This window comes from Aythya marila (genome assembly GCF_965140915.1).
Source record: "Aythya marila genome assembly, chromosome: Z".
NCBI classification, from domain to species: Eukaryota; Metazoa; Chordata; class Aves; order Anseriformes; family Anatidae; genus Aythya; species Aythya marila.
The window spans coordinates 87,210,450-87,228,271 of record NC_139080.1 but is presented as its reverse complement, the minus strand read 5'-3'; the positions used below and the strand labels follow the sequence as shown (position 1 = coordinate 87,228,271).

At 51.6% G+C, this 17,822-nt stretch overlaps 1 protein-coding gene across 1 annotated transcript in view; it reads left to right on the top strand.

Annotated features, from left to right (window-relative positions):
* Positions 1-15,366: 15,366 nt before the first annotated feature.
* PAX5 (paired box 5) overlaps positions 15,367-17,822 on the top strand; it is a 148,129-nt gene continuing 145,673 nt past the window's right edge. Inside the window, exon 1 of the mRNA XM_082784265.1 lies at positions 15,367-16,649. Within this exon, the coding sequence (XP_082640391.1) occupies positions 16,604-16,649 (46 nt within the window). The 5' untranslated portion in view covers positions 15,367-16,603. The remainder of the gene's footprint in view (positions 16,650-17,822) is intronic.

Genomic DNA, 17,822 nt, shown 5'->3' with positions numbered 1-17,822 from the left:
AGGCTTCTTTGATATATGCATATTATATATGCAGATCTTTCAAAACAAAGCACTTAAGAATTATTTTGAAATCAAGCTTTGATGTCAGCTTGTTCTGTGTAGTGAGTTCATGCAGCACTGCTTCATATTTGTATATTTAGTATACTGCATCTGCTGAAGCACTGTAGAGTTTCCAGGTTGTTTTCTGAGGTATTTAGATTCATTTCAATGTTTACAACATATTTGTTGTTCATTAAACGTATTTACCCAGGCTAACCCAACACGAAATAAATTATCTTGTTTACAGTGGAATCTTGACAAAAAATACATGCAGAAAAGATAGACAAACACACATAAACCTGGATTGCTGAGTGGAACATTGATTTGCTGCCACTTCCAATTTTTCTCATTAGAACTTATTTTATTTGAACATAACTCAGTACTCCGTGTAAATGTGAAGTTGTTAATCTTATTACTATACAGAAAACAAATTAATTATTATGCATGATATTGGAAATGGGTTGTTAGGTTGCCATTGGGAAGATTAGAAAAATACACTCATTACTTCAAATGATATCTGATATACATGTACAACTCTGTTTTTAAAATCATTTGCAATGTTCAGATAGCAAATACAGCAACTAAAAGAGCCCTTCTTCTGTGTGATTTTAAGATTTCAGGCCCATGTTCTGAAGGTTGAATTAAGGACTGTAATTTGCACTCAGACATTTGTATTTTAAAATGCCAGTATTGAAAGAGTGCATTTCATCCTGCTGCAATGTAACATTCACTACGCTGATATAACGAAATACTACATGTATGAGATCTGGGTGGCTCACCTCAATAGGAGAATGCTCTGCATTTCAGGTTTGCAGGTCCACTATTTCATCTTGATTACACGCTAAAAACATTTGGACATAGATGGAGAAATCCTATTAGTGGTATTTTTTTTAATAACACTACTTAGAGTCAGAACAGAAACGATACATAAGGTGTCTTCAGTGAAACTTGCATACCTTCTGGTGTACTGGGAAATGAGGCTGTACTTAGGACTTCCAGCTCCTGTGACAGTAACAATATTTGCTAGATGGTGTATGCAGGTTCGAGGAGGGCTTGGAGGGGAAGGGAAGCTATTCTGTTTATATGCTGTCTGTATGGGGCATGCTATTTCCTTGCTGGTGAGGCAAAGAGAATAATTGGGGTGGGTGACAAGTTTTCTCCTCCTGTGGGAATGTCAGCCTCTTGGCTGAGTGGTGAAAAGGACAGGCTTGGAGAGGCTGGTTTCATTGTATTTTCTCAAATGCCTGTGCTCCTTACAGAAGTCTTTAGTCTTGTTAGCCATCAAATCATCTGCTGCATGTACTCCTGTTTGTAAGGTGGTACAGGCAACCATCAGCAGTCAAAACTGTTAAGCCACCACCCACAGAATTGTAACACAGTTAGCAAAATAATATATATATATATATATATATATATATATTTTTTTTTTTTTTTGGGGGGGGGGGGAGGGAGGGTGTTTTTGTTTGTTTTAATGCAGTGTCTTCTTACTTGCTATTGGCTTTACATGCTCACAGACTGTCTCTTGCAGCTTCTGCTCCACAGCATTGCAGATGCAAATGTGTTACTTTTTCCAGGGACAGTTATCAGACTGATGAGTTTTGGAAAAAAGTGTGGTAATATTATTTGATACAAGAATAAGCTAAAAGCAGTGGAGTGTTTACACAGATCTTTATCTTGCTCATCATCCAGATTAATGCTGATTTTGTTTGTTTATTTGTTTGTTTTCCTGATCACATAGATTAGGAAGATTGTAGGATATGTTGAGTGTTGCCCTCCAACCCTAATACTCACCTGGGCAAAGGGGACATAGGACCTCTGTCTTCTATGCCAAAGCCTTTCTCTTTTCTTCAGACCAAGTCCTTTTTTTCTTTGTGTAAACTTTACTCATCATCCATTCAGTGCCAGTACACTTACGTTCTCAGGCCTGGACAAACCTTTCTTTGTGGTATACCACTGCCGTACCTCAGAAGCTCTCCTCTCTGCCAAGCCAGTGAGACAGAAAGACAGGGACCCCCTTCTGGGCTACAATGCCTAAACCCAGCTGGGTTTCCCACTACACTTCTGACCAGATGATGACAGCCAACAAAAGAGCTGGTGGCTTCTTTCTTTGTAGGGGTAGCAAGTTTCACCTGCCCTGTACTACAGGCAAGGCTGGAGTACAGACCAGGGCTTTTCCTGTGACTGTTAAAGCTGACCGATCATGGGGTGGGGAATAGAGAAAGGCAGACATGAGAAAGAACAAGATCTTTGTGGAACCTCTAGTTTTGAGGGGCATCTTCCAGGTGGCGGCTGACACTATGCCCATCAGGAAACAGGGGCTTTAAAAATGTCCCATGTGCCTAGCTGCAAAACTTCTGAAAAAATCCACTGAGATCATTTGCTATAATCAAGGTAATGACTGTCCTGCAGGGCAAGAAATAGAGGCAGAACTAAAATAGCATCATTAATGAGCAATGTAAATATCAGAACAGAGCGGTAAAAGCAGAGAGGAAATTCCCCTGAAGAATGTTTTTTTCCACTGTAGTGACGCTACATGCGAGGGTTCATCTCTGCAGTCCCTGTCTGGCCTGAGGCTGCCACCAGCAAGGGTGACAGCCCCTCCAGCCTTGCAGGAGGCTGGTCCTGCAAGCCCACATGTCCAGCACTACTTCACCCCAGCAGCCGCAGCCCTGGCAGATAACCCGCCAGCATGTGTGGCGTGTTCAGAGAGAAAGGCAAGGTGTTGGTGGGAAATGAGCCTTTTCTTGCAGTGTATGCAGCCGAGCAGGCTACAGGTCCCGCTGGAGCCATGCAGTGTGGTGCCTGCGTCACCACCACCCAGGTGGCAGAGCAGCCTGGCTGTGAGCTGTGACTGGCAGCGCTTTGTCCGTTCGGCAACGCAGCCTGTATCCCTGCAGTGTCATCTGTTTTGCCTGGTCTCAGCTTTAATTGAAATGTATTTTAAAGCAAGCAAGGAAATTCTTCAGTTTTCCTTCCTGCAGAACATATCACAAGGTAAATGGCTTTTCGTGGTGATTACTGCTATATATTGAGCAAACAGGCTAAGTGTTATCTAACTTCTCGTTTTTAATTTTCTTCTTATTGATTTCAAAATTTAACTATAAAACAACTTGAATTGCATACAACGTTTTTATATTTCACACCTAATAACTTCCAAACAGCTGTATAATTGGAAGGAAGCAGTACCTGGAGTTAAAGAAATAGATTTCTGTATTGTTCTTAAAGTCTCCAGTAAACTACAATTCACTGTGTAATGATAAAGACCAGAGCTTTATGTCGTCTGCTCTAAACACCACCACCACCCAATTTAGAGTGAATGCAAATAAAGAAAAAGAAATTACCCCCAAAATACCTAAAGAAGGGGAAAAAACAATCTTCTGTGGTAATTATTCTCAAAGGGATGCAAGGACTGAAATCACCCTGCAATGATAATTGTATGTACATAAACCAGTATGAGTTATTTGCATCCTGAATGAAGCACCTTTTGGCATCAACGCTGTGGGATGAGTTCCACACAAAAGTAGAGGACATCAGGGAGCAGTGACCACCCCTGCCATGGGAGAGGTGAAGTGCCTTACTCCAGCTGGGTGCTGAGAGCATGGTGATGGAAATGCCAAGCAGCAAACTAAGCAGAAGGTAGCAGAGTTGGCAATAGACATAATTATGCTCTTAGCATCTATGGTGGTTTCACTCAGGTGGTTTACTTACAAGCTCCACCACAACTGCTCTCTCACTCCCCTTCTCCTCAAAGAGGAAAGGGGAGAAAATACAACACAAAGAGCTTGAGGTTGGAGATGACAATGGTTTAATTAAAGGGAAAGGGAATGGGGAGAAAAAGAAAAGAAACAATAAGGCCGTGCGGAAGCACAGAGAGAAGGAAAAATAATTATTCTCTACTTCCCATCAATGAGCAATATTTGGCCAGGTCCTGGGAAGCACGGATGTAACAGATGTAGTATGTACCGTTTGCCTTGGTGGGTTGGTGGGAGTGGTGCGATGTAGTCAATCTGCCAGGCCTCACCATATCGAAATCCAAGCCATCTCCCCCTATTCCAGGGAGACTTTACCCTCATGGCTTGTTTGATTGCAGCACAGATCTCACACTGATGGCTAACCTCTGTGATGGCCTCAATGGTCAGGTCCACCGCTTGATCACGAGCCCATCTGTATGTGGCATCCCTCCCCAGATGTCCTGATGTTTCATGGGCCCATCGAGCTACAAACAACTCACCCTTACGTCCTGAGTCCAGGTCCACCTGAGCCACTTCAATTTTCGAAGCTCAGCCACTTCTTCCTTCTTCTGATGTTCTTCAGTGGCACGATTCTTAGGCATGTGGGCATCTACATGATGTACCTTTACAGCCAGGTTTTCTACCCAGACAGCAATATCTTGCCACAGGGTAGCAGCCCAGATAGGTTTACCTCTGTGCTGCCAGTTGTTCTGTTTCCATTGCCACAGCCACCCCTACAGAGCATTTGCCACCATCCATGAATCAGTGTAGAGATACAGTACTGGTCATTTTTCTCTTTCAGCAGTTTCTAGAGCCAGTTGTACAGCTTCACTTCTGCATACTGACGCAACTCACCTTCCCCTTCCATGGCCTCCACAACTCGTTGTGTGGGACTCCTCTCAGCAGCTTTCCACTTCAGATAGCTCCCTACCACACGGCAGCATCCGTCAGTGAACAACACATACTACTTTCTGTCTTCTGGCAACTCATTGTGTGGTGGTACTTCTTCAGCACGAGTTACCTCTTCTGTCAGCACTCTGAAATCCCTGCCCTATGGCCAGTCCATGATCTCTTCCAGGATTCCCAGGTGATTGGGTTTCCCCATTTGAGCCTGCTGTGTAATTAACGCTACCCACTTACTCCACAGTTGCATGGTGTGTAGTGGGGATTTTCCCTTCGAATATCCAATGTAACACAGGTAGCCATGGGGCCAAGAGGAGTTGTGCTTCTGTACCAACAACTTCTGAAGTGGCTCAAATCCCCTCATATGCTGTTAATATTTCCTTTTCAGTTGGGGTGTAATTGACTTCTGATCCTTGATAGCCCCAGCTCCAGAACCCCAGACATCAACCTCGAGTTTCTCCTGGGGTCTTCTGCCAGAGGCTCCAGGTGAGCCCATGCTCCCCAGCTGCAGTGTAAAGTGTGTTTTGCACAGCTGGCCCAGTACGGACAGGCCCAAGGGCTACTGCATGAGCTATTTCTTGTTTGAGTTGTTCAAAGGCCTCTTGTTGCTCGGGGCCTCACTCGAAAGAGTTCCTTTCGAGTCACTCGATATAGAGGACTCACAAGCTGACTATAGCCTGGTACATGCATTCTCCACAGTCCCACAGGGCCTAGGAAAGCTTGTGTTTTTTTTTTACTAGTTGGCAGAGACATTGTCGTTATTTTGTTGATCACATCCATCGGAATGTGGCGACGTCCATCCTGCCATTTTACCCCCAAGAACTGGATTTCCTGTGTGGGCCCCTTGACCTTATTCTGTTTAATAGAAAAGCCAGCTTTCAGAAGAATTTGGATTATTTTCTTCCGGTTCTCAAAAATTTCTGCTGTGTTACCCCATACAATGATATCATCGATGTACTGCAGGTGTTCAGGAGCGTTCCCCTGTTCCAGTGTCGTCTGGATCAGCCCACGGCAAATGGTATTGCTGCGTTTCCACCCCTGGGGCAGTCGATTCCAAGTATACTGAATGACCCTCCAAGTGAAAGCAAACTGAGGCCTGCATGCTGCTGCCAGAGGGACTCAGAAAAATGCATTAGCGATATGGATTGCACCATACCACTTGCTGCCTTTGGCTCTGGTTCATACTGAAGTTCTAGCATGTCCAGCACTGCAGCACTCAGTGGTGGCGGGACTTCATTCAGGCCCCAATAGTCCACCGTTAGCCTCCACTCGCCATTAGACTTTTGCACTGGCCGTATAGGACTACTCAAGGCTGGGCGAGTCTTGCTGATCACTCCTTGGCTCTGCAGGTGATGAGCTAACTCCTGGATAGGGATCAGGGAGTCTCGGTTGGTGCGATATTGCTGCCGGTGCACAGCTGTAGTCACAATCGGCACTTGCTGTTCTTCAATCCTCAGCAATCCTACAGCAGAAGGGTCTTCTGAGAGACCAGGCAAGGTAGACAGCTGCTTAATCTTCTCTGTGCTCAAGGCAGCTAAGCCAAAAGCCCACCGGTACCCTTTTGGATCCTCGAAGTACCCTTTCTTGAGGTAGACTATGCCAAGGATGCACGGAGCCTCTGGGGCATTCATGTTGGGGTACTTTTGCCACTCCTTCCCAGTTAGACTCACTTCAGCCTCCAATACAATTAGTTGTTGGGATTCCCCTGTCACTCCAGAGACAGAGATGAGTTCTGCTGCTTGGTGGCCTGATGGCATTAGGGTACACTGTGCACCTGTGTCCACCAAAGCTTTATATTTCTGCGGTTCTGGTGTGCCAGGCCATCGAATCCACACAGCCCAGTAAATCATGTTGTCCCTCTCCTCTACCTGGCCAGAGGCAGGGCCCCACTGGTCCTTGTTGGAGCATCTATCATTTATTTCTTCCAAATGTGAAGCAGAGGTCTATTTGTCAGGGTCAGGAGTAATACTAGCCCTTCTACTGCCTCTGGGGGACTGCCCAACAGAAACTGGGGCAGCAATCCTCCGAGGGGCCCCTTTTCTTGCTGCTCTATCTTTCCGCAGTTCACGTATGCAAGCAGCTAGGGCCGAGGTCGCTTCACTGTTCCACTTCCTCATATCTTCCCCATGGTCACGTAAATAAAACCACAAGGTGCCCCCCTCACCCCCCCGGATTCTCCCTTGCTTGAGCCGGAGACTGCTGGCACTTGATGGCTGCAAGATTCTTCCATCTGGGTGAGCAGGAAGCTATGTGTTCTTCTACCCGTTGGGACAGTCTCTCCACGGCTGAAATGCAGGCCCGTACTGGGGCAGAGAGATTTTCTTCCTATTTATGAAGCTGGTTGGACATGGTATCCACAGTTGGCCCCACCCCGTCCTCCCAATCCATTGCTGCCAGTGTGCTGGCATGTGATGAGGGTGCAGCCCGTACAAACTTCCGCCACATGGGTGCTGGGCACTGGACTTCATCAGGCTCTTTAGGTGTCTGGGCATTGTTCAAATCACTAGAAATCATCTCCAGCACAGCTAATACTCGCAGGTGCTGGAGACCTTTATCCCTAGTGGTCCACTTGCCTACTTGATATATAATATCTTCCTTGTGGGGACACCCTTCAATCACAGCTGCTAGGAGTCGCCTCCAGAGCATGAGAATCTGTGCCTCTCTCCCAATTACTCTATCAATGAGACTTTCTCTGGAGAGGGATCCAAGCTGCTTGGCTTTACTGCCTTCTAGTTTTTGGCTATTGGCCCCAGTGTCCCAGCATCAAAGCAGCCAGGTGAGGATGTGCTCACCTGGATGACGACTGAAATCCTTTCTTATTTCTTGCAACTCGCTCAAGGATAGAGATCAAGTGGTTTCTGATTCATTTATGGTTTTGGTCTGTTCTCCCTGATGTTGCCATGATGCTGCTGCTTTAGAGCTGCCTGCCTTTTTCTCTTCTCCCTTGTCCTTAGGAGGAGCTTCTTCCCTTACTAAACAAGCTGACTTCTGTTTCCATTGTTTTGTCTTGACTATAGGGGCGACTGATCCCATAGATGGTTGGTCCTCTATGGTGGTCACAGTGTGTGTTATTTTGTCCCCCAATTCAGGAACTTCCCCATCCCCTTCAGGGTGCTGGGCAGTGTTAATTGATATTTGATAGGCGTAAGCCAGACCCCAGCAGAGTGCAGCAAGCTGGTGGAGTTCTCTGGTATTGCCAGGGTCAGAGCATACGTCTTCCAAACATTCTACTAGTTTTCTTGGATTTTGCACTTGTTCAGGGGTGAAGTTAAGAGGAGAAAACCATGACAGGCACCCGCCCATATGCCCCCATACACCTTGCCACCCTCTGTCTCAGGGCAGGTCCTTGGATGATATTCTTAATAAATTGTTTGAAGGTAGGGAGGAAGACAAACACTAGAACTAGTAATAGGAGGATAACATCTGACCAAGGGTATCCAAAATACTCAAAGGCTGCTGCAATTAGCTCACAGGGAGAGAAGAAGAAGGCACCACCCCCCCATATTATTCACAGATTGACTGCTAGGGGAGAAAAAGAAGGCAGTGAAATTCTTAATATTTCCAAAAAGATCATCTCCAGGAGACCAGAATGACAACGATGCTGGGCCTGAGTACGAGACCAAACTGAAGGCCAGCATGTTACAGCACAGCATGATAAAGAAGCCAAAAACAGACTTCAACACGTTCTCCAATTGGATGCAGAGTTAAAAAGAGAACAGAGAATGGACTACATACAACATAGTCACACAGAAAAATATGAACAGAAAACCAAACATTGTGACTAGTGTATGCTACTTGTAAATACTTTAATCAATTCTACTGTTATCCCAACCCTTGAGCCCCACGTTGGGTGGCAAAAAGGACTGTGGTGATTTTACTCAGGTGGGCAGCTGAGGTCCACCACAACGGCTCTCTCACTCCCGCTCTCCTCAAAGGGGAAAGGGGAGAAAATACAGCACAAAGAGCTCGAGGTTGGAGATGAGAATGGTTTAATTAAAAGGAAGGGGAATGGGGAGAAAAAGAAACAAAAGAAACAATAAGGCCGCATGGAAGCACAGAGAGAAGGAAAAAGAAATATTCTCTACTTCCCATCAGTGAGAGATGTTTGGCCATGTCCTGGGAAGCAGAGCCTCAAAACACGTAGCGGTTGTTCAGGAGGAACAGCCCCCTCCCCCACGAGAGCCCCCCTGTTTATTGCTGAGTGTGGCATCAGGTGCTCTGGAATGTCCCTTTGGTTGGTTTAGGTCAGCTGCCCTGGTGATGGCCCCTCCCCATCACTTGCCCACCCCCAGGCTGCTGGCTCCTGGGGGCTTGGAAGGAGTCCTGATGCTGTGCCAACACTATGCAGCAAGAGACACAACACTGGAGTGATACCAGTGCTGTTCCAGCTACGAGTGCAGAGCACAGCACTGTGTGGGCTGCTGCAGGGAAAAGGTGACTCCAGCCCAGACAGACCCAACACAGCATCACGGCCAGCACATGGGCCTGGCCAATTCTGCCTTGCTCCCTGCAACCCTGTGAGCCTGACTGCAGGTGCTGGGTGGGAAAGCCCCTGACCATGGATGCCAGCTGCCCTGCTACAGCCTGGTGCAAGGGGCAGGTGCCAGCAGAGAGCCCACCTCCACTGCCCGGCCACCCCCAGCCCCCACAGGGAGCCCCGCGCTGGCACTGCCAGTGGCTTGTGCTAAAGTTATCACACAGGGCAGGTGGCTAAGTGATTTGTGTTCTGGCAGCTCAGCTCCCCAGGGGCTTCTGAAGAGCGAGCGGTGAGAATGAGAAGGGTGCAAGACCTGACTTTTTGCCTGCAACAAGCCCCTAGATGTGCACAGCCATAGTGGTGCGAAAGGCAGGCTTATTGCAGGTAAACTTGCTGTGCCATATGGGGCCTTGGGAAGTGTTTTGGGGTATGCATATTAAAAGAGATTAAAAAACTAGAGAGCCTCAGTCTCACCTGTCAAAAATACATCTGCTCCTCCACAATAATGAGGGGAACATCTGAGTCGCTCCTACTGGTACTCCACAGATGTGAAAATCTGGTGCTTCTGGCAAATTTCTCTGGGGCAGGACCTTTGCTTGTTCCAGGTCCTAGCTGTACCTTTAAGAAGGATCCCGCATCCCAGAATATGCATCCCAACCAAACCCTTCTGAGCACATGTCTAGCCAGTATTTTATCTAGAACTGCTGTGAATAAAAAAAAACTTCCTGAGTTATAACAGTCTGGGGCCTGAAAATGTGCAAATGTTTTCATCCATTCTAGCTCCCTGCTCCTTTGAAAATCTGCTGCGAATATGCAGGCCTTACTGCACAAAGGCTGTGGTGACTAGCATGAAAAAATATTTATTGAAGGGTTCTCGCATTGGGTGCTGTGGTTACCAAAACTATAGAAGGAAGCTTTTCTGTAAGCCATTGAAATGTTCTGGCTAACATTCCCACATAAAGCATGTGCTGTGTCTTGTCTAGTAAATTCTAGTAAATATTCTAGGGGAAAAAAAAAATGAAATCTCTTTAGCTGGTTAGAAGCAAAACCTGAAAAGATTAATTTTTTTTTTTTTTTTTTTTTCAGCGAAGATTTACACTTGTATCTATTTATGTACATACAGGCAGCATGTTGATGGAGATGTATTTATTTACATCAGTAAGTTGGCCAAGAAGGAGCAGGAGAATACTTTATTAGGTTCCTGCATGTATTGAATGCCTGAGCTAAAGAAATTCTGGGCAGAGGAGGACTCTGAATGCTGCCCATCTCCTGATCCTGGCCATTTATTTGACGAGAGCTATATGTTTTTGAGGCTGTGACCCATCAACCTTTTTTTCAATCCACTGGGGACAATTGGGATTTTAACGTGAAACACAAAGTAAGAATGATGCTGGGTCTTCTGGGTTAACACCCTGGGTATGTCTCCCTAGGAACCCTGACAAAGCCTTAGATTTCTTAATCTCCTGTCTTCCGTTTGCATTTTCTGAACAATTTTATGTCTAGCAAAGGGCTCAACATCATCTGTATTTTCCTCTTTGCTGGCAATTGTTGGAAGCAGACTATTCAGTGAGTTAACTTCCTATCTTTCAATCTACCTCTTTTCCTAGCAATTCTCAAAGTAAAGGAATCAATTTGACCGTATTTTGGTGTTTAATAGCAGCAAACCTGAAACTTACAGTGCTGGATGAAGCTGGGTTGAAATTTTTGTTCTTCACTTTCTCAAGAGAGACTGGAAAAGAAAGCATTGTGTAGTACAGTCAATCTCTTTCCTGCTATCGTTCCCATCAGCAAAACCTTCATTCTTGGTCTCTTTACTTTGCAGCAAAGCCCAAATGGGCACCTCTTTTAAAAATATCCATGGGAGGATGCCTTTGGAAAGAGGGAAGCAAGGCTTATAACTGAACAAACTGTTCCTTCAGGCAGAAGTGCAGCCCTGGAGCAATCTTCTGCTCTCTGCTCAGCATACATGTAGAAGCTACCTTACAGCATTGTGTGCCGCTGGGCACCCAGCACCGTGTCTGTCCCATGCCTGATGGCGCTGGCCAAGTCTGAGCTGAGTGCCAATGGTGGCTGTACCGTGAGGCACCTGGCCTGCAGACGCAAAGGCCAGAGCTCTGTGCTCTGCTCCAGCTTCTGCGATGCCCAGCCACATCTCCTGCCTTCCTCCTTGCCTCCTGGCAGCCGCTCCCCCCTGCCGTGCCTTCTGACAGATCCCCAGGCTGCCCTCCGAGCGTGCGGCCTTCCCCTGCGGGTGCTGATGCTCGCGGAGCTGTGCCCCCCTGCTCGGGGAAGCCCGGGAGCTGCCGTCCGGCTGCGCAGCGCTCCCAGGAGGCCAGGCCCTCGCTCCTCCGCACCACTGCGGCGGTCTCAGAGGGCGCGCTGGGGTTTCTCACACAGCTCTCAGGAAGAGGCAGAAGCCAGCATCTGGTGTGGCTTGGCCTCCCTCTGATGTGGGCTCGTTTTCAGCTGTGCACGTAAGCGTGTCGCCAGGAAGAAAGTGACGCAAAGGTGACTTTTTTAAAACCTTTTGTCTTGACCTTAACTGTCAAAATAACCACACTTGAAGGCAGCGAAAGTGACTGCCTGAGAGAAGGGATCAAAGCACTCGCCATGGCCCACAGCCTTTCCACACTGGACTGGCAAAAGAGGTATGGGCAGGAGTCAGCCTGTTCATCACCAACAGACCAGGGTTGCCTTCTGCTCTGACACAGGTTTCTCTCAGAAAACCCCGGTCCCTGGTCATTGTGTGGTTGTAGACTGTAGAAAACAGTCCCAGAAGCACAGAATGGGGTGGAGAGGAGTAGCCCATGGAGCGCAGGACAGCAAAAAGTTTCTGCAGATGTCTGAGGCACGTTGCATCCTGGTGAAAGCTGGGCTGCTCCCTCCTGCAGGGCAGCAGAGGCTGAGTGCTCCTGGCCAGGACCTCCCGACACCATACTGCTAAGGGGTAGAGCCATTAGGTGTGTAAGAGGAGAGCACAAGTCATAGCACATGTCGGCTGAAAAGGAGAAGTCTCGGTATTTCCTGCTCTCCTCTCACACTCTTGAAAATAAAACCTGTCAGCTGCAGCACCTCAGCTCTGCCCTGTTACTTGACTGACTGGGCTAGGAAACAAAGCACTGATAAGACTGGTGACATCTCTCGGGGTCAGTTCAGAGACGAGATCAGCACCCAACAGGGACAGGGCACCCCTCACTGCCCAACAGAGCACCCCTCTTGTGTGGACCAGTGGAGCGAGCACTGCTGCTGCTGGGATGCCTCTTCCCCATGCCTGTGTCCCTCAGGCTTCATTTCCTGATGGCTTTCTGTGGACTGTTCTCTAAAGATCACAGAGGGCATTGCAATGTGCCTTCTGTGTGTGCTCAACTTTTCGGGAGAGACCATCTACCACATTGTAAATTACCATAGTCTATTTAGCATACCCATCTCAGAGCTCAGTTTTATCTGAGGGAACATGCTGGGCCACAATCGCCACTAGATCTCCCATATTTTCATTTTAAAATGAAAAATGAAAGAGGAAAAAGAGCCTATGGTAATGCAGAAAAGAAATATGTGTTTCTGAAACAGCAGAACACACCCTTTATTCCAGCTTAGGGGTAGAACATCATTTGTAACAGCCCTCCCCCAGATTTGGTATTGGTGTGTGTTACAGGAAGGTGAGGCAATGCAAATGACTTGAAATGCGTTGCTGGGCTTTGGAAGCTCTGTGCAGCCCTCTGCTTCTCCACTTACCCAAAGTTATGATTAATCACTTCTCAGGAAAAGGAGACTACCAAATCTGACTGATACATGGGGAGGCAAGGCAATGCAAATTCTTTGCTGTGGAGGTTCCACGTGGTTTGGCTACAAACTGACATGATCAGCCTCAAAGAGTGTTGGGGTTTGCTGGATGTGTGAGAGCATGGTGCGTTCAGGGGGTTACCCTCTCACTTCCCAGCTTTATGCACCAGAGAGAAAAAGTGTGGTTCACTTTAGAGAAGATAGCAACCACTGTCTTGGAATACTCCACAAACTGCTGGATTTGTGCTGCACCACGTTTTGCTCTTCACTCCTTTTTTGTCTGTTGCTTTCCATTTACAAAAAGCACAACACAACCCTGAGGCCAGGGATGCCCTCTGCCTGCAGCCATGGTCGTGGATATCCCTTTACTGGTAGTTTTCAGGTACAAGCCCGACATCATGCCCAGGCAGAAGTTGTTTCGGGGAACAGCAGTATGCCACTTGCCAGACACCCTTCCAAATGGCTCCTGCTTGAGCTGTGGTCTCTTTCATGGCAGTTGCAAGCCCTGGTCACACCAGGATTGCCTTCAGGTGGAAGCAGAATTCTGCTTTTCCTGGGGATGCACAGGGCAGATATTTCTCATGCCAGCCTCTGTTGCTGTACTGCTGCCCTATGTGCTGGGCAGTGCCAGGCTGTGCATCCTGCAGCTGGGTGCAGGATGGGGCCCAGAGCATCTTGCAGTGTCTCTCCCCAGCAGCACTCCTGAGTCCTGCTCCCCTTAGTCCCCCCCCAGCAAGTACCACCCCGAGCCGAGCCTCCCCGTCCCTCGCAGCCGTCCCTGACAGCTGGCAGGGAGCGAGGCGAGCCCTGTGCCTGCAGCAGCCTGCGCGCTATTTTCAAAACCGCGCTGCATTGTGCAGCCCGAGAACCCGCCGGCAGCCCGAGCAGCACGGAGCCGGGGGTCCGGGGAGCACCGCTGTCAGCGGCCGGTGCGGGTCCGAGGAGCGGAGCCCCCGCACGGCCCCGGGCCGCCGCCGGAGGCAGGGGAAAGGACGGGCAGGGCCGCGCATCCCGCAGAGCGGCGGCTGCCGGCGGGCTCCGCAGCCTCCCGCCTCCTGCAGCCGTCCGGGACCCCCCTCCCGACTCCGCCGCCTCCCGCACAGAGCCGTGCGTCCCGCTCCCTTCCCTCCGCAAGCTCCGGGAAACCCGCTCGGGCCCCGCAGCGCCGCGGGGCCGTGGGGCGGGGAGGCCGGGGGCAGGCGGGAGGGAGGGCGAGCGCCTGCGGCGAGGGGGTGCTGAGGTTTATTTGCTGAATTTTTGTTTTTATTTTTTTTTGCTATTATTGATGTTGGTGGTGGGCTTTTGTTGGTTGGTTTGTTCTCTGCCCCTTGCCAGGGGAGAGCCGCCGGGAGAGGCCAAACCCGAGTGGGCTCGTTCGCACGGCGGCTCGCCGTTCGCGGCGGGTGGCGGAAAGCGGGCTCAGGCCATCCGGTTATTTTTATGTAAGCAAATGAGAGCGAAGAAACGTTGGTGAAAAGGGAAGCAAGAGAGCAAGAGGCAGGAACCGGCCGGCCTCCCGCCGCGATGCTCACAGGATGGAGCAGGGCGGCCCGGAGCCGCCGTGCCCCTGGGGGCCTCGGGGGGACCCAGCTGCGGCCTGAGCTGCGGGACCCCCCCGCCCCCCGCAGCCCGGTTTTGGGGAGCGGCGGCCTCCGGGTCGGAGCCGGGGAGGGGGCCCAGGGCTGAGGGGCGCACTGCCGGGGGGCGGGCAGAGCAGCGCACCCCCAAACCCAACCCCCCCCCCGCGTCCTTCCCCGCCGGGCCCCGGCGTCGGCGGGCCGCAGGGGCAGCTCCCCGCGGGGATGCAGCCCACGCGGGGCCGGGACCCTGCTGGGCGGTTGCGGGTGGACGGGGACCCCCCCCACGGCTCCCCATTTCCCGCTCTGCCCGGCCCCCGGTCCCGCCGCCCGCTCCCCGCACCGGAGGCCGGGAGAGGCCGGTCCGGGACCCCACGGCCTCTCCCGCGTGGGCTCTACGGGCGAAGGAGATCAAACACCAGCGGTGTCTGCCGGCAGCAAATTCATTGCGTTTGTTAAAAACGCCCCGCTGGAAACGGGCCTGGGGAAGGGCTGCGGGCGTGGGTGTGGGAGCGTGGGGAGCGGATGCCCACGGGCACCACCTGCCCCCCGCGCGGGTGCGGGCAGGCGAAAATAAAGATCGGTGGGTGCCGTAGTTGTGTGCAGAGGGAAAGGGGCAGAGTCCCGGGGTCGGCTTGCGGCCACGACCTCGCGCATGGCCCGGCTACGCGGGAAGCGACCCGGTCATGCTTTTTCTTGTCACCCATTTATATATTTATTTTCTGGAAAAAAAAAAAAAAAAAAAAAGCACCCTTATCATTTTGTTGTTGTTGTTACATGTATATTTATTTCCGGAACAACTTCATCAAAAAAAAAAAAAAAAAATTTCGGAGAGAGCGTAGCTTCGTGAATTCGCCCCCCTCCCTTCTCCCCCGTTTTTATCGGCGCCTCGGAGGCCCGTAGGGCCAGGCCCACCGGCCCGGTGCCCGCGGAGGGGCTGCCGCAGGGGCAGCGGCTGCAGACGGCGGCGCAAACGGGGGGCAAGAGGGGAGCCCGAGCGAAGCCCCCCTGCGCCAGCGGAGAAGGGCTCAGCACCGGCCCCCGCTCGTCCCCGGCCGGCTGCTGCCCCGGCCATGCCCGGCTTCGGCTCGGCTCGGCTCCGCTCCGTTTTTCAGCGTTTCTCCAGCGAGGCAGCGCAGAGAGGCTGAACGCGGGGCTTTCGGGGACCGCCCGGCTCCCGAGCTGCCAACCCGCGCGTCGCCCCCGTCGGGAGCAGAGCGGAGCCTGGGGCTGCTGGGGCGTCAGCTCGGGAAGGGGAAGTTGGGGCTGCAGAAAAGTTGGTCACAGCCTTCGCCCGGCGGGTGGCAGAGCGGGCAGGGCCGCCGCCGCCGCCGCCTCGCCGCCGCCGCGCTGCAGGCAGCCGAGGCAGCGCTCGAGAGGCGGTGGGTTGCGAACAAACTTTGATTCCTGCTACAACAGATGTCAGAGTTTTCTTGGGTTTTGGCTGCGTCTGGGGACATCTTGTGATGTTTTAGAGAACAGGACATGATCTCACATGGCGAGAAGCTCTTTAGTTTCTTAATCATTTCACGGTTCCTTCAGAGGCTTTTTTCCACCTAAAACGTTTAGTTTCAGCTCAGTGATCAGCTGCAAAAGCTCGGCGGGGAGCGGAAGAGTTGAATTATTCCAACCTGCGAGAGCCCCTCAAAAAAAGGGGGGGGGGGAGAAAACGAGAAAAAGAAGAAAAAAGGAAAAGAGGAAAGAGAAAAAGGAAAAGAGGAAAGAGAAAAAAGAAAAGAAAAGAGAAGAGAAGAGAAGAGAAAAGAAGAGAAAAGAAGAGAAAAGAAGAGAAACGAAGAGAAAAGAAAAGAAGAGAAAAGAAGAGAAGAAAATAGAGGGAAATAAGAAAAGAAAAGAAAAGAAAAGAAAAGAAAAGAAAAGAAAAGAAAAGAAAAGAAAAGAAAAGAAAAGAAAAGAAAAGAAAAGAAAAGAAAAGAAAAGAAAAGAAAAGAAGAAAAACAGGAAAAGAAAGAAGAGAAAATAAATCAAGGGAAAAGAACGAGAAAAGAAAGAGAAAAGAAAAAGAAGAAAAGGTAGTAACCACACAACGTGGAAACTTTTTCTCTGTCCATTTCACCGAGTCCTGATAAATCGGGATGGATTTAGAGAAAACCTACGCAACTCCGCGGGCCGGCCGGACAGGTAGGACTCAGGCTCAGCATCGAAGGGAGACGGGGGGCTTCGCCACCGCGGGGGCCGTCTGGACCCCCGGCCGCGCCTGGCCCCTCCGCTCGGTGCGGTCGCGGCCGCTCACGCGTGGCCGTGGCGCGCCGGGGCCGGGTGGGACGCGGCGGGGCCGTCGGGGCCGTCCGAGGGGTGCCGAGGGGCCCCGCCGCGAAGTGTCGCGGCCTCCCCGGGGCTCCGGGGGTGGCCGCCCGCGGCCGCTGGTGCTCGGCAGCCGCCCGCTGCCCGTTACCGGCCTTCGGCGAGAGCCCGGCGGCGGCACCGGGGCCCGGCGGCCGGAGCGGGGCCCGCGCGGGCGTGCGGGCAGACGAGGCCTCGCCAGCTGCGTATAAAGAATGTAATTTCGAAGCGATCGATGGGGCCTTTTATTAGTTAAATCGCCTGAATAATCGTTTAATCGATAAAGCATTTCATTGCTCCGCGCCGCACGCCCCGGGAAGGCCGTCGAGGAGGAGGGAGGAGGGGGCTGCAGTGGGGGAGGGCGGGGGGCTCGGTCGCCTCTTGGCCGCACGACCGCGGCTCAGCTCTGCCCAGCACGGGACGGCCCGGCTCGGCCGGGCGCTGCGAGCCGCTCCGGGCGATGTCGCGGCCGGGGGCTGCGGCTACGTCCTGGGCAGGGGTGGCGGGACGGGACGGGACGGGACCAGACGGGACGGGACGGGACGGGATGAGGGGGCTTAACCCAGGTGCCCCCGAGCTGCCGGCGCCGTGGAGGAGGAGGAGGACGAGGAGGATGAGGAGGAGGAGGAGGAAGGGGAGGAGGAGGAGGAGGAGGAGGAAGGGAGGGGTGCAGGGCCATGCACGCCCCGCGCGGCTCGGCGCAGCGCCTGCTTGGTACCCGCACCCCGTTTTCCCGGGCCCGTCGGCGCCTCCCGCGCACGCAGACCCGGCTCCGGCGAGGCAGCCGCTGCCCCGGCCCCCGCAGCGGCCCCGCTCCTCGCTCTGCTCTCCCGGCCGCCCCGTTCCGTTGTCCCGGACCCCAGACCCGCGGCGGCCCGGCCCTGGCAGCTCCGCGCCTCCGGACCCCAGGCAGCAACGGCCGGGCTCGGCTCCGCGTTTCTCCCGTGCCGGGCCGCACCGGGCTCTCTCCGCGGCTTCCAGCCTGTGGGCAGTCCCCGGTAGCCTCCGCCG